Source organism: Leptopilina heterotoma, unplaced genomic scaffold (genome assembly GCF_015476425.1).
Source record: "Leptopilina heterotoma isolate Lh14 unplaced genomic scaffold, ASM1547642v1 Lhet_19, whole genome shotgun sequence".
NCBI classification, from domain to species: Eukaryota; Metazoa; Arthropoda; class Insecta; order Hymenoptera; family Figitidae; genus Leptopilina; species Leptopilina heterotoma.
In genome coordinates this window covers 1,954,962-1,980,042 of record NW_025110908.1, presented here as the reverse complement: position 1 = coordinate 1,980,042, position 25,081 = coordinate 1,954,962, and the positions used below count along the sequence as shown (strand labels likewise).

Here is a 25,081-nt window from a genome sequence, read left to right as displayed (position 1 = left end):
GTAAATCCTTTTTCAGTTATTTCAGTAATTTGTTATACGTGACATACGACACGTTCGGAATCTTTGCAACAATTTATAAAAAAAAAACCTATTTATAGTTAATTTTATATATTGAAGATATTATCTTCTGTTGCGTTGAAAATTAAACAATAAGGTCATTTATTATAAAAGTTTCTGTAAAGCAATATTTACTCAAGATCTTTTATAATAAATTTTTTTTTCTATTTTATAAAAAAATACTTCTGTTTTACACAAAAAAGAAAATTTTACTTGAAAAATTTTATTTCAATTAAATATAATTTATTTGATTTAAATAAAAATTGTATTCGTCAGAAGAAAAATTTGTTTTCGAACCAAATAAAATTTATTTGAAACAAAGAAAAAGTTTAGGAGGCTCTGTGTCAAAATTTTATTCTGTTTATTTTATTCAAATAACCGATTACTTTACTGACAACAATTTTTTTTAATTCAAAACTAAGTAGTCAATTGAAAAAAAAATATATTTTAGTTAAAAATATTTTACAATTGAATTAAACATAATTTTTATTGAATCAAACTTATTTTGTATTGAATCAGAATTATTATGTTTAATTCAAAAATAATTTTTTGGTTGACTGTATAACAAAGATAATTATTTTGATTCAAATATATTGTTTTCTCAGTGTTGTCGTTTGTCAAATAAATATTTACTTGAGTCAAATAATTTTTATTTAGATCAAATAATTTTTATTAAAAGTCAAATAAATTTTATTTGAACCAATAATTTCGGTATTTAAAGCAAATATGTACCATTTAATTGATTTAAATAAAAATTATTTGATTCGGGTCAATATTTATTTGAAAATAAACAAGTAACCAATTATTTGAATTGAATCAAATAAAATTTTTGCCAGTGTAATAAAAATCGCATATAAGAATAGGCATTAGGCACTAAAAATTAGTCAAGTTTCATTAATTCTCTTGTTGTCTTAGAGATTATTAGAATCTTAAAGAGCATTAGAGTCTTAGAGAGTAAAAATTCTTACAATTAGAGAGTATTAATTATTATTTATTAATTTATAAAAGAATAAGTTTTTGGAATTAATAATTAATAACGTATCAATTAAATGATTATTAATTTTTCAATTAATTAATTATTAATTTTATCATTCATAACATTATTTCGATAAATTTGACTCTATTCTTCTCCTAAACAATATCAAACCGCACTTACCAAAAGCGGAGGGTGAAGACACGTGCTAAGAAACCGATAATTTTATATAACTGAATAAACTCGAAGTGAACAGACCGTAAATGGACCTTTATTATTTTCAAAATATATAATATAGTTCGAAGCTGTCTCTCTCTATAAAAACGGTAGTGGACACAATATATCGATGAGGACATTGAATGAAGATTAAAGATCAGCGGGAGAGTGTGAAATAAAACACTTGCAGCTGCAAATCCGGTGGTTCGGAAAAATCAAATAAAAAGGACGGAGAATGTAAAAAGAATGTGAAACTACATCAATACATCAAGAAAGGAGGAAAAAAAAACACACAGAAGTCGACGAGAATATATGAGAAAAATACCACACGAATGATCGCAATCTCTACGGACAGAAAATAAATAAATCAAATAATATATAAAAGTAAGAGATAATTATAAAAACGGAAGGTCGATAATATGAAAAATAGAGAAAAATTTAAATATTGTCAAATACTGCGAATTTTTTTTTATACAGATAAAAAATATTATTTATTTATTTTTATAATTTTGAAAGTAAAATTTTTTATTTATTATATTTTTATAATTTTATAAATTTATAAATTTATTTATATAATTTATTTTTATAATTGTAAAAATAAAATTGATTTATTTTTATAAACCCTATTTTTTATAGGGTAATTTTAATTTGATGATTTTTAGAGGAAAAATCGCCGAATTAAAATTACTTGTTTTAGGGTGTAATTATATTGTATAAAAATAAAATTTATTTCTACAATTATAAAAATAAAATAAATACAGCTGATGGTATCTAAATTATGTAGTACTTATTCTGGAATTTAATAATAGTCGTGCCTTTGGTTATTTATTTTTAAAAGCGTGATAGTAAGAAAGTAATAATGAAGGAAAAAAATTCAAAAGCTGGGGAAAATTAATTAACGGTGTTAAAGAGAAAAAAATCCTGAATGAAAAATATTTTATAAACCAGAAAAAAAGAGAAAAGAATATCTTTAGAAAAGACCAACAAATTAAACGAGAAAAAAAAAGTGTCTTGATAAGACAGGAAAATAGTTTTAACAAGATGGAGAATTTAATATACAGTAGAGAATATTGAAAGACGGTTACATTATATTAAAATAAATTCATAGTCAAATGAATAATATTTAAATTATTTAAATAATTTTATTTAAAAACTGTAAACTGATTTAAAATCAATGCAAACATATTATTATAATAAAAATTTAACACTGAAAAAAATTTATTTTCTCTAAATTTGAATTAGTAGCAAAAATAAAATTAAACATTCAGAATCATTTAATTATTTTCAATACGAGACAAAATATTATTGCAATAAAAATTTTAATTTGAAGCAAAGAAAAACTAAATCCTTTACTTTGATTTAATTTTATGAAATTTCGATTATTCTTTTAATAAGAAATTAAAAATTTTCTAAAATACACTGAAAAAAAATTTATTTTCTCTAAATTTGAATTAGTAGCAAAAATAAAATATAATTAATTAAATTAATTAAATTAATTCAGAATCATTATAATTAATTTTTTCAATGCGAGACAAAATATTATTGCGATAAAAATTTTTATTTGGAAAAGAAAAACTAAATTTCGTTTATTTGAAAGAAACTTAGGGATATTTTTTTTCAATCAAATACATTTTTTTTTTTTTGTACGAGAGCAGAAAATAAAAAAGTTTGTAAACTTACCTGAAAGTTTTTTGAAATGACCGAAATGACGTAAAAAAAGTGGAAATTATTCAATAGTTTTTTTGTAAATAAGTAAAAATAAAGAAAATGGAAAAAAACCGAAGTAAATGTATTCTGAAAACGAAAATAATAAAATATTTATAAAAAAAAGGAGAAAGTGAAAGAGCGAGAATATTAATAAAAGATGAACCTATAGAAGAAAAAAATGAATAATGAAAGTTCTACAAAATTTCCAGAGAAGAAGATTGTGGAGAAGAAAAAAAGACACTGAAGAAACTTGTATAACAGATATATACAGAGTTACAGACCCTAATGGAGTAGAAAGCAGATAAACATACAAACCTTTAACAGAGAAATCAGTTTGAAAAAAAGGAAGTCCTTAGGGAAATTTCTTGAAAGAAGAGATTAGAGAAGAAATACATTCCGAAAGAAATTTCGAAAAGTGTAAATAGAGTAAATAGAGTAGTAGTAGTTGTAGTAGTTGTAGTACTTTAGTACTTTATAGTACTAGAGAACTAGTAAACCAGTGCTCACTTTACTCATCATTTTATACGCTTTATACACTCTCGCATAGAAAATTAAATTCATGAAAAAGGTGTAAAATTCTCAACTGCTTCTGGAAATCATGAAAAAGACCTGGTTTAAAGTTTTTGATTGGGTATTATTAAAACTTATCTATTTTTCTATTTTAACAATTCTTATTTCAGCTGTGAGTTTTCATTGTAGTTTTTTATATTCGCGGTTATAATATACGTAGAGTATATATTTAAACAGTCATATTTAGACAGACATTTAGTGTATTTAATATTTATTTAATTTTTTAAATAAAACTAATTTAGAAATGAAGAAAGATGGTGACCTCATAGCACATAATCTCAAAAATAGAAAATAATTTTTATCGCTAACAGTAGAAATCAAATAAAAATTACTTTTCATTTATTCATTTTAAATGGGCAAAATTTAAAAATGTTATGGAAGTTCTAGTTATTTTTGAAAAAAATAATTACTAAGAATAAAAAAGATTGTTACGACAATCAGATTCTTGATATAAAACTAACAAATTTATTTTATTAAAAATTCTGAAAAATTTTGTTTTTTGAAAAATGTTTATTCAAATCTTTTTAAAATTAGTTGAGTTTTTGAATATATTTATATTGAATTGAAAAATTTGCGAATAATCGAAATTTCACAAAATTGAAATAAAGAAAAGGATTTTAGAATTATTTTAGGTGAGCTTTCTTGCTTTCTTTTTTTTTTTTGAATAATTGAATTATTAAAGGATCGATTTTATAAAAATGATTAAATTAATTGATTAGAGAGAATTATTTTAGTTAAAAATTTTAGAAAATAATTGAATTTAAAGCTTGAAATTTATTTCGGAGAAGTTACTTGTAAATAATTGAATTTCAGAAGGTGTCAATTAAATTGAAAATTTAGAAAACTTGAATTTTAAAATATTTTAATTAAAAAATTCTGAAAAAGTTAGTTTTTTTAAAAATTTGTATCAATTTATTTAGAAATTAATTGAATTTTTCAATATATTTATTTAATTGAAAAATTTTTGAATAATCGAAATTTCATAAAATTAAATTTAAAAAAAGGATTTTAGAATTATTTTAGTTAAAAATTTTAGAAAATATTTGAATTCTAAGCTTGAAATTGATTTTGGAGAAGTTACATACATGTAAATAATTGAATTACAAAAGGTTTTAACTTGAAAATGTAGAAAACTTGAATTTTAAATAATTTTAATTAAAAAATTCTGAAAATGTTAGTTTGTTGAAAAATTAAATTTGAATTGAATTGAAATTAATTGAATTTTTGAATGCATATTTATAATTGAAAATTTTTCAATTAATTGAAATTTTGTGGAATTGAATTGTAAAATAAGTAAATTTAAGAATTATTTTACATGAACTTTATTTACTTATTTTTTTTTCTTTTATGAATAATTGAATTCTCAAAAAACTTTCTCAAAAATTATTACAAATAATTGATTTACAAAAGAATTTTCGTTACAAATTCTAGAAAATAATCGAAATTTCATAAAACTGAATAAGAAAAAACGGGTTTTTTTGAATTATTTTAGTTAAAAATTTTAGAAAATAATTGAATTCAAAGCTTGAAATTAATTTTGGAGAAGTTACATACATGTAAATAATTGAATTTCAAAAGGTTTTAAATTGAAAATTTAGAAAATTTGAATTTTAAATAATTTGAATTAAAAATTCTGAAAACATTTTTTTGAAAAAATTTTTATTAAAAATTTTTTTTGAAATTAATTGAATTTTTGAATGCATAGGTATTTATAATTAAAAAATTTTCAAAGTTTTCAATTAATTGGAATTTTTATAATTGAATTGTAAATAAGTAGATTTCAGAATTATTTTAGATGAACTTTTTTTTTATTTCAATAAAATTGAATTTTCAAAAATTATTAAAAATAATTGATTTAGAGAAGAATTTTAGTTGAGAATTCTAGAAAATAATTGAATTTTGGAGAAGTTGCAATAGCAATTTGTAGAGATCATTAAATTTGAGTAGGTTTAAAATTGAAAATTTTTGAAAATTTTAATTAATATTTACTCATTTAAATTTAATATTTTGTAATAGAAATATTAAGATACTTTTTTTTTTAAATTCTTAAACTTTCTTCTTCTTCAATAAATTCAATTTAAAATCTTAGGATATAATTGAATTTTAGAAAAATTACATTTGCAATAAATTTTTAAGAAAAATTAAATTCTTATTCTTAAAAGAAAATTTTATTTTTTTTAAAAATTTTATTACAATCGTGTTTTTAGAAGAGAAATGTTAAAAAATATCAAAAAACTTATTTGAAAATAATTGAATTTAAGAAGCTTAGAGTTGAAGTTATAAGATTTTCTGGACATCAGGGAAAAGTCAAGGAAACGGAAAATGAAATCTTTGTGACACAGCTCTGAAAAAAATAAACGACTTTTTCGACACGTGACAGATTTCCAATGTTAATTTTGTCACCGATTTTTCTCCAAAAAAATATTGAATCTGGATTGAGCTAAAATTTTGGAAAAAAAGTTTCAAATATAATGCGAGGATGGACAGTGAGTTGGAAAAGTTGTAATATTTCTAAAACTAATTAATATAAATCACCTTAAAAGCATTATTAATTTTTTCAAACTTTTCTGCATTTTTGACCTTTCTGACTATATTTTAGGCTTACTCACAAAATTTCAGCTCAATTTATGCAAAAAAGGAGAAAAATGATCGAAAATCTATTCTTGGAGATCTAATAGCCACTATAACGTCGATTTGAGGTCTAAAAGTTGGAATTTTTCGAAATTTGATCAAAAAAATCCTGAAAAGGCTGAAAATGTTCAATTAATCAATTTTCAATTTTGGAGTTCTGTATAGATCTGTTTATACTCCAAAAAACATAAAAGAAGCGAAAAAGTGAAGAGAAGAAAGTTTAAAATCGCAATTGTACAGGAATATCCGAAGAGAAGCTAATGAAAAGCTGAATGCCAACCGAGAGAGGAAGGAAGAAGGAAGGCGATAAGAAAATCTAAAATCTCGGGATTATATTTTCAGTGTCAAAGGGCATCTCTGGAGCAAGATCGTTTTTAATAGCCCTATAACCCCAAGTGAAGACAGCATTCGATTGGATCACGCCATATATTCGCTTTTCGCTATACACACTCTTTGTGAATAAAGCTGACGAAATTGCGTCGATTTAGTTCAGTTTCGTTTCTTCTCTCTCAACAACAGTGCACACGGGAGAGAATACAGTTGTGCACTCTGGCAAGGCAGTGTGTGTTCGCGCCTTTAAAACGCTTCTTATCCAAGAAAACGACGCGATTTCGTGAGGGAGAAGCCCAAGAGAGACAGCAAGTGAGCGGTGTATTTTCTTGAGAGAGGAGGGAGTGAGAGGAGCGAACCGAGAGAGACACTCTCATCCAACTCACATGAGCAACAGAGACAAACAAAGTTAGACTTTGGACGCGTACTTGAGAATAGAGTCTAAGAGTGAATATAGTTTCGTGGTGCTGCTCAGAAACGCGTGATGATAGTGAACTACAGCTGACACTTTGAAAAGCGATTTTCGGTGCCGATCGGTCCAGGATGATCCGAATATTTACCGACACCTTCAGGAATCTGATAAGTGAGTGTCCAGATTTTCTTTTTAATTTTCATTTTTTTTTTTTTTTTGATCACGTTTTTTCAAACCCAGGGGGAAATTTTTTTCTTTCTTCCTGTTTTTTTTTCGTTTCTTGAAAAATTTCGGAATATTTTTCATATTTGAAATTTTTTGTTTTTATTATGACGAAATGTGGGGGAGATTTTCGGTCATTGTGAGATAATTCACGCTTTACGGAAGTTTGGCGGGTTTCCTTGGGTTTAAATTTCAAAATGGAAGATGATTTTTCATTTTGGTAGAAAATGATATATTTTTGGATAATTTTGATTATTTCGGTATTTTTATTTATGGAGTGTTGTTATTTGTTTAAAATTCAAAACAATTTTTTTTCGTAAGGACTGAATGTGGCATCGAAGATAAACTTTGTTTATAGAGATAAAAAAGAAGCTATTTTTTTCTCTTTGTGAGAAATTGTTCACAATAGTTTTTTTTTGGTTTTTTTTTTAAACCAGTTTGTGAGGCAGAAAATGAAAATTTTTTTATTAAGTCTAAAAAGATGATTGTTAGAAACAATTTTGGGTATTAAATCGTCATTTTTATTTCGTTTTAATATACCTGAAAGCATTTTTAATTTAGTACATTCTTTTTACAGTGATGAAAAGTTTTCTAAGCTTTTTTAAGAAATATACCAAAAAATAATAATTTTAGACAAAAAAAATAAAAAGTCACTTTTTATGGAAATTTTAATAATTAATTTTGATTTTAAATTAATTTCTGATTCAAATATTTTTTGCTAAATTGAAGAATAAATAATTATTTTTGATTTTGAATTAATTTCTGATTTAAGTATTTTTTGTTAAATCGAAAAATAAATAATAATTTTAGAAAACAAATTAAAATATAAAAAGTATAGTTGCTTTTTATATTCTAATTTGTTTTCTAAAATTTTGTATTGCGAAAATTTTAATTATTAATTTTGGTTATTAATTAAGTATTTTTGATTTTGAAGTAATTTCTAATTGAAGCATTTTTTTTTTTTTTGTTAAATCGAAGAATAAATATTAATTTTAGAAAACAAATTAAAATATAAAAAGAAGTTACTTTTTGTATTCTAATTTTTTGTCTAAAATTTTGTGGAAATCTCAATAATTAATTTTGGTTATTAATAATTATTTCTGATTTTGAATTAATTTCTGATTCAAGTATTTTTTGATAAATCGAAGTTAAACTTGAATTTAAATAATTAAAAGTTAAATAGTTTAATAATAGTTAAAAGCAGTTTTTTATCGCGAAGAAAAATTTTGATCGCTGATATTAATGACAGTGATGTAAGATATTTATATCTTTTTTTAACTCGCTAGTGACCAAGAAAATTGGGAATTTGGAATTATAATATGGAAATTTACATATTTCAGAAGCTTCCTTGAAAAAAATATTTTTAAACCAGAGACGTGATTGATTCGAGATGAAAGTGATTTAAAATCATGAATAAGAACTGAAATAATAAAAGTTTGAAATGGAAATCAAAATTATACAGTTCGGTTTTACTCTCTTCATGGGAAGACAATAAATATTAATTTTTATAAAAGTATTTTACAATTTGGAGGAAAAAATGTGAAAAAGCGAAATTTTTTAAATTTCAAATAAGTTTTTTTTTCAAGTTTATAATATTTTAATATCAAAATTTTTGTTTAAGTAAACTGTGAAAATTTCCATTCCAAACTTTTGTAATTTCAATTCTTAAGTATTCGTGATTTCTATTCATGAAAATTTCACTTTGAAATTTTTTGCCTAAACTTTTTTTATTTTATAAAATACACTTTTATAAAATTTAATTTCACTGCTTTACAAATAGAATCCAATTTTGATAGAAAATATAAAAGAAAAAATTTTAATTATAAAAAATTATTCTAAAAAAATTTTATAAAGATAACAAATCTTAGTAGCATACGATATTATTTAATTATGATTAATGATTAAAAATATAAAAAAAAAATCGCGATAAGAATTTGATTCGAAAATAAATAAAATTACAAAGAAAATTACTGCATTTTTTTTATGCAATTGTCAGGTAAAATGTGAGATACGCAAAAAAGTACACAAAGGAATGTCAATATAAACTTTACATTAAAATTTGAATGATTTAATGTTAGGCGATTAATATTAAAATGATAGAAGCAAATTTAAATTTATTATCAAATTTAAAAAAGTTTTTACTTTTTTCAATGAAAAAAAAGTGAACAATAGTGACGATGTTTGTTTAAAAATGAAGAAGAGCAAAAAAAGGAAATATTAAAAAAAAGGATTAAATTCCAATTATTCTTATATCAAATTGAAACAAACCTAATTAATTTGTCCTGTCTTTTATTCGAAGAGATGAAAATGTCTATTATCTGTTATGAAAGTTTAGTAGAAATCCAATTACTGGGAAGGTTGTATGGTAGGAAAGTTTGTTAGAATTAATAGGGTTGCAATTACAGAGATGTGATAAGTTATTAGGGTTTGGTTGACAAACTTGGTCCACAAAGTATTTTTAAAAATCGATTCTTTTCAAAAGTGTTCCAATTATTATTTATTTATTTTTTTTTTTGAAGTGAGTTAAAATGTATAAAACTGTAAATTTAATATATGGACTATATATTTCTTGTTTATAATACAGTGTCAATAAAAAGCGTTGATAATAGATTTTCGAAGCATAGTTTGATAAAATAGTTTGATAAATTTAATAAAATGCTTTCTAACATTTTAAACGAATTTGAATAATTTCAGTTGAATTTTTAAGAATTAAATTTTAGAAAATTAGAGATTGTAAGGATTGGAGAATTTGACAAAATAATTATAATTAAGTAATTCAATAAAATAATTTTTAACAATTAAAGAATTTGATAAAATAATCTTCTATCATTAATGAATTTGAGGGAATGATTTTTAACAATTAAAAATTTTTGAGAAAATAATTTATAACTATTAAAGAATTCGAGAAAATAATTTTCAAGAAATTAAAGAATTTAGGAAAATAATTTTCAAAAATTACATAATTTAACAAAATGATTATTTTAATCATTTTTTTAATTAAAGAATTCGACCATTTAAAGAATTTGACAACAAAATTTTTAACAATTAAAGAATTTAACGAAACAATTTTAATAATTATAAAAAATTTGACTAAAATCATTTTCAATAATAATTTTTAATTACTAATCCTTATAATTTCTTGTTAAATTAATTCTTGTTAATTAATATTTCATAATTATAAAAAAAAAGTAAAAAAAAAAATTTCTTATTAATAATTATTAAATTATAATTATTATTAAAAAAATTAAAAGAACGAGATAAGAAGTTTAGTAATAAATGAGAAAGATAAAGAATGTTTCAAATTATTATTATAGAAATTTAAAATTTCTTTTCTCGATCAGTAAAAATTGAGATGAAAATATCATATAAGTCATTTGTCTTTTTGATAAGAAAGTTTATTTACTGACGATGATTACGATCCTCCAAAGATTGCAAAACTCAATTGTTTTTCACCGATACTGACATAATGTTTTGAAAGTATTGAAGGTCTATTTGCTTACCTATTTTAACGCAACGTTAAATATAATTTAAATATTTTTAGCTCCATTAGGATGTTAATTGTATTTTTTATACAATTTTTCCAGTTTAATGTTTCTAAATAACGTCTTTAAAAATTTTAAACTTTCAAAAGAACGACATTTTTATTACTTCTTTTAACTTGTAGTTAAAATAATTAATAAAATAAAAAATTTATAAAAATAATTAAAATAATTTATACATTAAAATAATTATTTCTAAAGTAAGTATAATTTCTGAATTTACATATTGTTTTTTAATATTTTCAAAAATTGTTACGTCAGTGAAAAAAATTATTTGAATCAAATAAACGATTACTTGTCTATTATCAAATAAATATTTATATCAAATAATTTTTAATCGAGTCAATTAAATTATATTTTCTTCAAAAACTGAAATTATTGGCTCCAATAATTTTATTTGATTTTGAATTTATATTTGAATAAATAAAAATTATTCGATTCAAGTATTAAATATTTATTTGACATTAGTCAAGTAATCGATTATTTGAATCAAATAAATTTTTTTTAGTAATAAAATAATTTTTCAAAAATATTATACACAGAAAAATAATTTTCATTCATTTGTGGACATTAAAAATTCTAAATAATGAAAATATCAATTTTTTTCCAATTCTATACAAAAAGAGTCGGATAATTAAATAAACAAAATTATATTGAAATTAATTTATATTCAGAAATATTTTTCTCAATTTTATTTAATCCCATATGAGAAATTGTATATTCGAATAACGAAAAAATTGTTTTTAAAATAAATTTTTAAAGACAAGGTAATTTTTCACTAATGCAGATAAAAAATATTTAAATTGAAAATGAATTTTTTCCATATAGGTATTAAATTTAAATCAAATTTTATTCATTTAGTGATTCGTATATTTCGTTTAATTTTTTTCTCTCCTCTTTTTTGCTGCATCTGTGCGAGAGCACGATGACTGGGAAAAAACAAAGATTGACTCTCTCGTGTTTCTAAAAGGATCCACTGTTATAATGTTAAAAACAAATATGAATCATGAAAATAAAATATTTTTATTTTCCATATTTAAATACATGTATTCAATTATATTATTATTAAGACAAATAAAATTTCATAAAAAGAAAAAATTTTTTTTAAAGTTTGGTATTTCTGTAAGAAACTCTCGTATAACGATTTGACAAAAAAAAAAAATTGTTACATAAGTTGAAAATGTGGGAAATTATTATTTCAAGGAAAATTTAATTAACAAAATGACTCGTCTATTTTGTCGATCGTATATATTTTCGCAGACAAATTTACTGAGTTAATGTAGATTAAAATTTCGACTTAAGAAATTCGAGAATTCTGAATCTACTTTGAGATTAATTTCCGGTGTCATATTTTGAATTTAGTTGCCTTAGTTGCTGAAAGTTTCCGTTCCCTTAAAATCGATAATGTGCTCACTTTCTTGATATGAAATTTTTGAAAAAGAAAAATTTAGTAGAAATTATATTAAATTCTTTTTTCGTTAATGAAAAGTAATAATTTATTCTAGTATTTAATTAATTTTCTCGAAAATAATTTTTTGTTACTTAAGTTTTGTTCCAATGAACGACGATTTGTTTACTTCTTTCAATTTGTATTTTTCTACAAAAAGAAATTATTTAATTTAATTATTAATTTAATTATTTCTTCTTTTCCTAGGAAAAAAATTTTCCTTTATTTAATCGCTGAAACGAGCCAAAAAAATTTATTTATTTATTAAATTATTATTATACTTTATCCAGAATAAAAATATTTATAAGTTTTTTCTTTATTTTTTTCTCATTCAGTCGACGAACGTTTAATTTGTCAAAAATTAGATTTTTTTCGAGGAAGAATATTGAGGATTTTTTTTTCTTTTCTTCGGAAGTAAAAGGGGGAAAAAAGTGTTTCTCGTTGGCCCGTAGAGGAGTCACAGATAACAGAGAACTTGGACAATAAATGTCAATTAGGCAGCACTGGATGCTGTGATAATTCAAAGGAACCCGCCTGCCTTCATTTATTGTTAGTCCGTTTATGTATCGTGAAGTGTCCGTCACGAGGAGACGATAACTCTCCTTTTTTTTGAGAAATTTTTTTGAAAATATCATTCCCGCAAATCATTTTTATCTCTTTGACCGCCAGGTAAATATTATTCACAAGCCCATTAAAGTGTCAATTAGAATTTATTTTATTAAATGCTAGGCGTTGGCTTTCGTCAATTCTCGTCTCAATTAGACTTCTTTAATTAAATTTCCTTTCAATTTAGTGAGTGTTTCTAATTTAATTTCAAATTTAATTTCAAATTAAAAATTTCCAATTTGATTTCGAATTAGAAAATTTTAAATTTATAATTTCAAATTTAATTCGAAATTACAAATTTTAAATTTAATTTCGAATTGCAAATTTTTAAATTTAATTACAAATTTCCAATTTGATTTCGAATTAAAAAAATTCAAATTTAATTTCAAATTACAAGTTTCAAATTTAATTGCAAATTTCAAGTTACAAATTTTAGACTTGATTTCGAATTTTAAATTCAATATTAAATAATTTATTTCTAAATTTATTTCAAATTAAAAATTTCAAATTTAATTTTGAATTACAAATTTAATATTGAATAATTAATTTCGAGTTGCAAATTTCAAGTTAAATTTTTAATTATAAAATTTCGAATTTAATTTTAAATTATAAGATTCAAATCACAAGTTTTCAAATTCAATTTCAAAACACAAGTTTCAAATTTCATTTTAAATTACAAATTTCAAACTTGATTTCGAATTATGAATTTCAAAAATTTAATTTTGAATTATAAAATCTCAAATTTGATTTTCAGTAACAAGTTTCAAATTAAATTTCAATTTGTAAATTTCAAACCTATTTTCGAAATACAAATATTAAATTTAAATTCGAAGTACAAAATTTAATATAAAATAATTAATTTCAAATTTAATTTCAAATTATAAGTTTCAAATTTAATTTTAAATTACAAGTTTCAAATTTAATTTCAAAAGAAGATTTAAATATAACTTCAAATTTCAAGTTTCAAATTTCAAACTTGATTTCCATTTACAAATTTTTATAATTTAATTTCGAATTACAAATTTTAAATTTAATTTCAAATTAAATGTAAAATTATTAGTTTCAAACTCCAATTTTCAAATTTAATTCCAATTTAATTATTTAATTTCAAAATTTAATTCCATTTATAAAATTTCATTCAACTTGATCTTAAATTTGCAAAGAAAAAAAAAAGATCTTTTAATTTCGTGATTGAAAAATTTATCGTGAAAATCATTAATTTCCTCTTAAATCGTGTGAGGATAATGTCGAATGAATTTGATGTGGTGAAATAATTCTTGAACCGTTTGAGCAAAACTCATCATACGAGGGGAGTTAATGAATTAATATTTTTCAATAGGGGAATTTTCTTTATTAAATTAAAAAAAATTTTTTTATTCACAAATAGAAATTAATTTTGAACGAAATTAAAAATTGAAAAGAGTATTACTTTCATATTTTATTTAATCATTAAAAGTCTTCTGTCAAATAAAGTGATCATGATTCACAATAATCTTTCATGACCCAAAAATTTTTAACGTTTAAATGAACGAAATATTTTATGTTAAAAATATTTTCATAAATTTCTGATTCAAATAAAAATAAAAATTTTAATTAATTAATTAATTTTAAATTTAGAAATTTTATAAGATGAGGGAAAGTAAGGATAATTATTATTAATTAATTAATAATTGAAGCTATCACTCGGCAATATTTTAATAATAGAGTTGAAATTAGTATTATTTTTTAAATTATTTTTTAATTATTATTATTATTTTTAATTTATTTAATTATTTATTTAATTACTATTATTTTATAATTAATTTTTTTGGTTATTATGCAAAGTTATTGTGATAAAAATTATTGATTCCAATAACGTAGTTGAAGTTCTCAACATTTGTGATCAAGAATTAAAAGCAATTTTCATTTTTTAGAAGAAAAATAATAAATTGTTTCTCTTAAATTTTTTTCTGGAAATGGCGGATGAAGAATCTTTATAAAAATGTTTTCATATAAAATTTTGTAAAATTTTGGTTCGAAAAATATTTTTTTTTTTTATTCTACACGAAAAAAATAAATTTGCACCTAAATTTTTTCATCTATATTGTGAAAGTAAAACTGTAAAAGGTATTTGAGAAATTTTTCATAAAATATAATATATAAATTTTCGCAATTATTTAATATGGTAACCGCATAAACCATTTAAGTGGTTTTTGATTATTAGTTATTGGCTCCCGCAAACTTTGTCGACATAAAGCAAACTCGAACATTTACTTTGAAATTGTTGTAAACTTAGTGAAATCGTGTATAATTCTGAAATTCGTATTAACGTGTATACTTAAGTACTTTCGTTTTTACAATTACTCTTTATTTAAATGGCTATTTTATTTTATTTTATTATTCATGCCTTTTTTTCATCTGCTTTATAATTATTATATATACATATAATTTTACATTTCCCTTTATTTTCTCATCATCGCATTTTTATCTCGATATTTTTGTTTCTCTTTTATTTTCATGAAAATTATTATTATGATGTTATCTTTCAAAAAAGGAAAAATAAAAAAAAAAATTGTCACATTATTCCTTATTCTTAAAGAGAAAGGAAGCCAGATAAATGTCTGTCAGTCTCTTTTTATAATTTAAAATCCCGTAAGAGTCCAAAGTCGACTTTCTGCAATGAATGACAGTCTATTTTTAATCAGTAAATATTCTAGTTTAAATGTAATTGATATGTAAAAATAATTATATTTTTCTTTTATTCAAATGACAATACGGAAAACACAGGGGAAAATGTAGGAAAATTTATTATTACTGATAACTGTTATTTATTGTATTAAATATTTATTAAAATATTTAAATAAATAAAATATACAATTGTAATTTTTCAATTTAAAATATAATTTTATTTTTGTTTCAATTTGGAAAAAAAAAATCATATCCTTAAAGTTCTGTTCAATCAAATGAATCAAATTTATTTATTTCTTCTTTAAATTTGAATTTTATGACAATTAATTGAATGACAGGAGAAATAATTACTGTTTGGTTATTGATAATAATTATGTACCTTTTTTTAAATAGAGGAATGAATATTAACTCTTCATATTCATTCATATCATTATTTTTGCATAACAAGTTATGATTAGATCAAGAAATTATTGAAAATTTGTTTTAATTAGAAATCTGAAATTTTATTGGTAGAAATGTTTTACATAATTTACTGTAGAAGAAAAAATTGCTTTGTAATTATAAAAAGATTTGAATCAATTAGATATTGACAATTGTTAATTCATTTTTTCATTATGAAAATGAGATGACAATGGAGAAATTTAAAAAAAATTACTTCAAACGTATTGATTAATGGTTTTATGAGAAATCGAGGATAAAATGAGAAGAAAAACTAGAAATGATAATGAAAGATCGCGATTGATATATTTAATTATTGTAAAAAAACTCATGTGACTTTTTTATTTCAGTTTTATAATTTCATTAGCTTAAGAAATTTCAGTCATTGGACCTATAATTTTTTGGAATATTAGTATTTACGACTTTTTTCGACTATTTTAAAAAAAGACTTTTTTCGCTTTATTTCCAAAAATACGACTATTTACGACTTTTTTCGACCATTTTCCAAAAAAATGACTTTTTTCGACTATTTTCCCAAAAATTTTTCGATTTCGAAAAATCAAAATTTCCCGAAATATTTCGAAATAAATTTTCGATTTATTTTCAAAAAAATGTGATTCTTTCAACTTTTCTTGAAAATATTGCTAGAAAAACCACTCTCTGTGATATCAAATGCAACTTGTTTTGATTTTTATGTAACAAAAGTCAAATCTTTCAAAAATTATATTTATGCGAATAATTTTTGTAAGATTATTAAATTTTCGAAATGTATAATTAAAAAGTTCTTCAATAATTGAAATTTGTAAAATTTGATTGAAAATAATTGATTTTTTAAAAGTATTTCATTAAAATTTTTTAAAAATCAAATATTAAAGAATTGAAAATTGAAAATTTTGAAAATAATTGATTCTTTTAAGTATTTCAAAATAATGTTTTTAAAAATCAAAATTTGACAAATTGTAACTGCAAATTTTGAAAAGAATTGAATTCTGAAAAATATCAATAAAAAATCTTTAAATGAAAATTTAAAAACGGAAATGCATGAAAATTCGCTTAAAAAATTGAATTTTATTGAAAATAATGGATTTTTGAAATTATTTCAAATATCTTTTAAAAAATCTTTTTTTGAAAAATTGGAGTTGCAAATTTTCAGAAAATAATTTAATTCTCAAAAATTTGAATAAAAATGTTTACATAAAAATTTTCAAATGGAAATCAATGAAAATTCAATTTTATTGAAAATATAATTGATTCATTTAAGTATTTCTTTAAAATTTTTGAAAATCAAATTTTGAACAATTGAAAATTAAAATTTTTGAAAATAACTGAATCTTCAAAAATTTCAATGAAACATCTTTAAATGAAAATTTTCAAATGGAAATTCATGAAAATTCAATTTTATTAAAATTAATTTATTCTTTTAAGATTATTTCAAAATGAAATTATTAAAAATCAAATTTGAAGAATTGTAACTGCGAATTTTGAAAAAAATTGAATTTTCAAAAATATCAAGAAAAATCTTTAAATGAAAATTTTTAAACGAAAATTAATGAAAATTCGCTTTAAAAATTGAATTTTATTGAAAATAATACCTACATTTTTTTAAGTATTTCAAATAACTTTTTAAAAATCATATTTTGAAAAATTGCAGTTATAAATTTTCAGAAAAGAATTAAATTAAAGAAGTTTAGAAACAATTGAATTTCAGTAAATTGAATTTCAATTCAGAATTGAATTTAAAAAATTGTAATTCCTGTGAAAAATCCGACACCTTGAATTGTAAATTTTTATTCTTTAAAAAAATGTTTTAATTCATTAAACGTTTTCAAATTTTAATTGCCGTCCCTTAAGAATTAAGAAACGGCAATTAAGAGACTTAAGAATTATCTAGAATGGAGCGTAAACCAATTTGTAAAATTAAAAATTATTCTCTGCTTTTCAGTGTTTTATTTCATAATGGTTTTATTCTCTGGGAAATAAATTGAAAAAAATGAAACGAGAATTAAAAAAAAGAATTAGAAAAAATTCTAAAAATAATAAAAATTCAATTTATTATTCAGGGATTTTTCTGGATTCTTTACTTTTCTGAAAGCTTTGAAAAGAAAAGGGTGGAAAATAAAGTAATAATTAAAATAATACAAAAATATATAATTATAAAATAATTAATTTACTTTCTCCATAAACAATGTTTTTATTCTCTGAAAAATAAATTGAAAAAAGTAAGAGGAAAATTAAAAAAAGGGGGAAAAAATTCTAAAAAAATAAATTCCATTTATTATTCTGGTATTTTTTCGTTTCTTTGCTTTTTTGAAAGCTTTGGGAAAAAAGTGGTGGAAAATAATTAAAATTAATAATTTTTTTCATCCATAAATAATATTTTTATTCGTTGAGAAATAAATTGAAAAAAGGGAGACGAAAATAAAAAAAAAAAGGAATTAGAAAAAATGCCAAAAGAAAAAAAAAATTCATTTATTATTCTGGTCCTATTTCTTTTTTTTTCATTTTCATTACTTTTCTGAAAGCTTTGGAAAAAAAGGTGTTGGGAAATAATTATAAAACGACTATCAGTGAAGACAGTGAGAGAGAGAGAGAAAAGAAAACAATCTGAAAGTACTATCGGTTTATTGCTCGACGGATTAAATTGCAAGACCTAAGAATTAGAATTAATGGCACTAATCGCCTTTCTCTTTTTGTTTACAGCGTCGTCAGCATTAATTCTCAAGACTGAAGCAGAGGAGAATCATTTGTCCAGTCTATCTGGTGACGACTTGGGTTCAGAGGTGAGAAGTGGTGGTGTTGGATACGAAAACGCAGTCGCGGGTTTCTCAACTCCAGTTATGGATTCGGCGCAAAACATGTTGAAGGAACCAGACTACATCGTAGGTCAGTGTCACATTATTTTCAATTTATTATATATTAAAGTACATGCCTGAAAGTTTTCCTCACTACTTTCCATTAGAAAATTTTTCAATCTCAATTTCTACTTATTTTCCATTTCTCCGATTATTTCATTCATTCCAAAGTGTAATGGAGAAAATTGTGTAGAAATAGAAGACTCCTCGTTATGTTGCTAGTTCGCGATTCATTTTTGTTGAAAATAGAAAAAATTATGAAAATTAATTTTTTTATACTGATAATATTTTCCGTTGCTTGGGAAAGAAATTTTTTTGCATTCAAAATTAGAGATTAATTTTTAATCGAAGAGAGTTGTAATTTTATCCTTCGGTATAGTCTAACAAAAGAAAAATCTATAGAAATTTAAATTTTTATACTTTTATTATTTCTCACTGAATTTGAAAAGAAACGAATTTCAAATCCATTTTTGGTAAAACTCAATTTTGTTGAAATTTATTTTTTTCCTAGAAATTTAAAATAATTAAAGCGAATTTTTGTTTAGTTCTGTTTTCCGCACGTGCCAAATACAGTAATTATAGGCCTTGGATAGTGTGACGCTTTCGACTTTTTTTAAAACTTTTTAAACTCATTTTGATAAAAATAATTATTGATTTGGAAAATAATTTTAGTTCAAAATTCTAAAAGTTAAATACTGGAGAAGTTACAGTGGCAATTTTTGGAAATAATTAAATTTCAGAAGGTTTAAAATTAAAATTTTTGCGAATTTCAATTCTATAATATTTTTTAATATTTATATACTTATTTAAAAAAAACGTATTATATTTTTGAATAAATTTAGTTTAAAATTCTAGAAAATAATTGAACATTCAAAGAATTCCAGTTACAATTATTAGAAATCGTTAAATTTTTATTGTTGCAAAAAACTCTCTGTTTTAAAACATTTTATTACAATTTTTAAAAGTAATTGTGTTTCTTGAAGAAAAATGTTTAAAAATATGAAAAAGTTATTTTAAAAAAATTGAATTTTACTAAAAGAACTGAAATTATTTTGATAAAGGGGAAAGCAAAAAATTTTCTGTAAATCAGGAAAATGTTAGGGAATTTTATCTAAAAACTGAAAAATGTAGTAAAATGTAAAAAAAAGTACTGAAAATAAGTTTTAGAATTAGTACAAAATTTCTAGTTTTTTAGGTCTTCAAAAATATATTTGAAAAAATTAAAAAACCTGAATTCTTAAATTTTTTTTGACTTGATTTCATTATTTTAATTCAATGTTTTGAAGATATTATTAAAAATAAAAATTTATTAGTGAAATAACAAAATAGTTGCAATTTTCTCAAATCGACTCCAAATTGTATTTAAAATAATTGAATTTTAAAATCTGCTACAATAAAAATTTTTATTAATCAGTTAATTTTAAAAAGATTAAAATTTTTAATTTTGTTTTAAACAATTTTTGTTAAAAACTTAAAGATTTGAAAAATTTTAATTAAAGTTCTAAAAAATCAGGTTTCTAAAATATTTTAGTTCTATTTTCTAATGATAATTGAATTTTCATAAAAAAATTGAAATATTTTGTAATAATGGAAGTTTTGTAAAAATTTATTAAAAATAATAGAGTTTTTATAAACAATTGGAATTTTTCTCATTAGTTAACAAATTTATTTTGGAGTAATTGAAGTTACGTAGAATTTTATTAAAAATAATTTAATGTCTATATAAACAAGTAATTGAATTTTTTTAAACAATTATTAAAATTTTAAATTTTATTAAAAATAATTGAATTTTTAAAATCAAGTAATTGGAGGTTTTTTATTTTTTAAATAATTGATATTTGCTGAAATTTTATTGAAAACAATTGAAATTAACAAGAATTTAATAGGTAATAACAATTTTTTATTACCAATACCAAGTACTTAATTGGATTTTTTTTAATTAAAATTTTCATGAATTTTATTAAAAATAATTGAATTTTTATAAACAAGTAATTTGAGATTTTTTGAAATTATTGAAATTTTCAAGAATTTAATTAAAAATAATTTAATGTTTACAAACAAGTAATTGGAGATTTTTTTGAAATAGTTGAATTTTTCAAGAATATAATTAAAAGTAATTGATTTTTTATAAACAAGTAATTGTAGATTTTTTAAAAATAATTGAAATTTCTTAAAATGTTGTTAAAAATAATTACATTTTTATAAAATTTATAATTGAAATTTTTGAAAATTGAAAACGTTCGCCACTAAAACTTATTTTACTTTCAAAATAGGAAGGCACGATAAAGTTTGAAATTAATTGTTTGTAATCTAAAAATTTTCTTTTTTATAATAGAACTCTGAATTTTTTATAGGGGTCAAGGAAAAATTCCAAATTCAGTCTGGAAGTCAGGGAAAAACATTTCAATATATAAAGAGAAAATTTCTTTCCAAGAAACTTTAGAGAAAGAACGGAAAGAACACTAAAAAATGAAACGAAGTTTAAAGTCCAACGCTATCCTTTCTTCTTTTCTCTACCGAGTTTTGATTGATATTGAATTGATCGCCATGAGAAATGGAAAAGAGTAAATTATTCCCATTTCCTCTCTCTCTCTCCTTATTATTCACACTTTTTCTAAGGATTTCAAATCGAGACCATAATGATTTCAATTTTCCATAATAGCATCAAATCGTTGCATCGCAATAATTTTTTTTCTCTTTTTTTTCGTCTCAATTTGATATTGAGACGAAAAGAAAAACCGTGTGCGTATTTGTCAATTGTCCGGAACACGCATACTCTTTATCTTTACGCATGTATGAAAATAATTGGAGCGAAACTGACGAAACAGCTGCCAAATGCACTTTGATTCAACACCATTTATCTTGTGTTCGCGGTGTATAATAATTTGAGAATTATAATTCTAGCGTTAACCAGTTAATTGTTGGTCGTTTTCATTCATGCCTGACCATTTTCCAACATTACGTATTCACAACTAGAATTTACTACATTCTGAGATATCGGGATTAGGTGTTGTGAGTTGCTCGCTCGTGTTTGTGAATATCAAGAACATATCCATTTCCTTGCACAAATGATTCATGCATATGCATAAGAGAGTCTTGATGTATTTGCAATTTGAGGAAACGACCAGAACATTTGTTTACGTTTAGGATTTATCTCAACATCTTGGTTCATGAATTTGCAGATTTTTGTTTGACTATAAATATAGATTACAAAAATAAAAATTAAAGAGTAAGAAAAGAAATGATGAGTGGAAATTCTTTTATAATAAATCTCTTGGAATACATTTGTCGGTCTTGTGAAAGTAGTCTTTGTTTTTTTTTTGTTGATTTTAATAAATCAAGTGTTTTTATTTTACAATACACACTAAAAAAAAAAATTTATTTGATTTAAATAACTGATTACTTGAATATAATCAATTCATTATTTACTCGAATCAAATAATTTTTATTTGACTCAATTAAATGGTTTAATTCATATTTGCTTCAAATACTGAAATTATTGATACATTTTATTTTTTATTCAAACTGATTGGAATAAAAATTAATTATTCTATTATTTTTCACCACTTTTTTTCCAAAGCTTTCAAAAAAGTAAAGAATCCAGAAAAATCCCTGAATAATAAATCGAATTATTTCTAATTCTTTTTCTTTAATTTTCGTTTCACTTTTTTCAATTTATTTCTCAGAGAATAAAAACATTATTTATGGATGAAATAAAACACTGAAAGTCAGAGAATAATTTTTAATTTTACAAATTGGTTTAAGCTCCAATTTAGCTAATTCTTAATTCTTAAGGGACGGGAATTAAAATTTAAAAACGTTTAAAGAATTGAAACAGTTTTTTAAAAATGAATCAAAATTCACAATTTTAGGCCTTTGATTTGTTTTAAGGCGAAAAAATCTTTTATTTTATTCAGTGTTGTCACAAAAATTTTATTTTGTATTTTCCTGACTTTTCACTGATTTCTAAATTCAATTATTCAAAGCTTGAAAAATTTGGTAAATAAATATTTAAATACTTTTTATTCATTATTTCACAGAATTAAAATTTTTCTGATTTCAATTTCAAATTTTGTGAAATTCAATTATTTCTAAAATTATTATTAAAAAATTTCCGTTTAAAAACTTTTAGAATTTTATTCATTCTTAATACAATTCTTCTAATATTCAATTATGTTCGAAAATTTTTAAATCAAAATCTTCTCTAATTGAATTATTTTTTATCATTTTCTTTAGATTCTTTGAGAATTGAATTATTCGAAAAAATTTAAGAAAGTTTAGTTAAAATACAATTTAAAATTCACAATTGTACTGAAAACAATTGAAAATCCTGTGTAATACTTATTATTTATATGAAAATAATCTGATTCTTCTATTTTCCAATGCTAATTGAATTTTAAACAATTAATTAAAATTTTTTGTAATAATTGAAATTTCCTAAAACTTTATAAAAAATAATTAAATTTTTATAAACAAATTGAATTTTTTGTCAAAAAAAAAAAAAAAAAAAATTAAAAAAAAATTTTTTCTAAAATTATGATAAAAAAATTTTAAAAAATACATTTTTATCAAAAGGGATACAGTATCAAAAGGTATTAAAAATTCAAAAAAGTATTCAATAATACCTTCGGTTAAAGTTCAATAAAATTTAAAATTAAATCTCTGTCTCTGTCTTTCTCTCTCGATCGCGATCTCGATCTCTTCTCATACAATATATGAATACAAATGTGACATACTGAACTTTGGACACCAAGTATAATGACTAAGGAACTATAGAGCAAAGAATTATAAATAGTTTCACGCGGATCCCAATTCAAAGATCATTCTCCATTTTTTTTCTCTTTTTTTTATAAAAATAAAAATTTCAATGACCTTATGTTGAAAAATAAGATTTGTCTCATTAAAAGAGCAGGAAGTCGTTTAGTTACTTAAAAATTATTTCTCAATCCAATGAAATGAAAAGAAAAATGTGCCTAAAATTCCTAAATGTTCAAATGGAGGGAAATTTTTTTTTCGTTCATTTTAATTTGTAAATTTTAGTAAATTTAAAAAATGGGCGGAAATTTTTATTCGTTCATTTTAATTTGTAAATTTTAGTAAATTTAAAAAATGGACGGAAATTTTTATTCGTTCATTTTAATTTGTAAATTTTTGTAAATTTAAAAAATTTACTAAATAAAGAGAAATAAAATGTAAATCGAAAATTTTCGCCTAGTACGGAATTAGTTTGTTTTAAAAGGCAGGAGAAAATTTTTTTGTAATAAACTACAAATTAAACGAAGGAACAAAAATATCGTCGTTGGAGTTAAAACTTACATTAGAATTTATGAAATTCATTTTTTGAAGTTATGAAAAATTATTTTAACCAATTTGTGCAAATTTTCTGTTACAGATTTCATTTTACCAACCGTCCTGATTGCCTTGCTTTTCGTTGGAAATGCTGTCATTGTCTATGTCATTTTCCAGTACAGAAAAAGGTGAGAAACATATTTATTCGACAGAACGTTCAAATGAAGGGAATATTTTTCTAATATTTATTTTCAAAAATTGGTGGCTACAATAAAAAATAATAACGAAATTAAACATTCAAAATCCTTATAATTTATTGTAAGAGGAATTAAAGAAAAAGAAAATTTGATTAAAATCAGATGCAATATTATCTTCTATATTAATAATCGTTGTATTTCGTTGTTGCTTTTTTGTTTCTTAACTTTTCGAGTATTTTCAATTTTAAAAGTAATGTATTAAAAATCATCGAATTGTTGCAAAGAATTTTATCAAAAAATTTGATAATAATAGAATTCCTTCGAAGAATTTTATTATTTAAGAAAATAATAGAATTCTCGCGAAGAATTTTGTTAAAATTTTTGAAAATTCCAATTAAATTCTTTTTGAAGAATTTCTTTGAATCTTTTTCTTAATAATGGAGTTTCTTTAATAATTTTAATTAAAATTTTAAAAAAATTAGATTTTATGAACAATTTTTTTCAAGATGTTAAAATAATCGTGTTTGTTAATAATTGAAATTTACCATTTAATTATTGAATTTTATTCAAACTGTAGAAAATAATTGAATTCTTTTAGAAAAATTTTATAACGAATTAAGAAAAAAATTGAATTATTTCGTGAAATATTTTTGAAAATAATTGAATTTTTACAATAAATGAATACATGCAATTATAAAATATAATTGAATGTAATTTTTTAAAGTAATTTTAATTGAAAATTTTTGAAATAATTGAAAATTGTAAAGAATTTTATTAAAAACTTTTGAGAACAGTTGAATTGTTTAGAAAAATTTTATTACAATTTTTCCAAATAATTGAATCTGTTACAGAAAATTTATTAAACTTATCTTGAATATAATTAAATTTTTTCCTAGAAATTTAATTAAAATTGTATTGAAAATAATTG

At 21.6% G+C, this 25,081-nt stretch overlaps 1 protein-coding gene across 1 annotated transcript in view; it reads left to right on the top strand.

Moving 5' to 3' along the window:
- Window positions 1-25,081, top strand: part of LOC122500680 — a 62,298-nt gene that overhangs the window by 35,200 nt on the left and 2,017 nt on the right. The window contains exons 8-9 of the mRNA XM_043609731.1: window positions 18,516-18,698; window positions 24,060-24,144. Coding sequence (XP_043465666.1) covers window positions 18,516-18,698; window positions 24,060-24,144 — 268 coding nt within the window. The remainder of the gene's footprint in view (window positions 1-18,515; window positions 18,699-24,059; window positions 24,145-25,081) is intronic.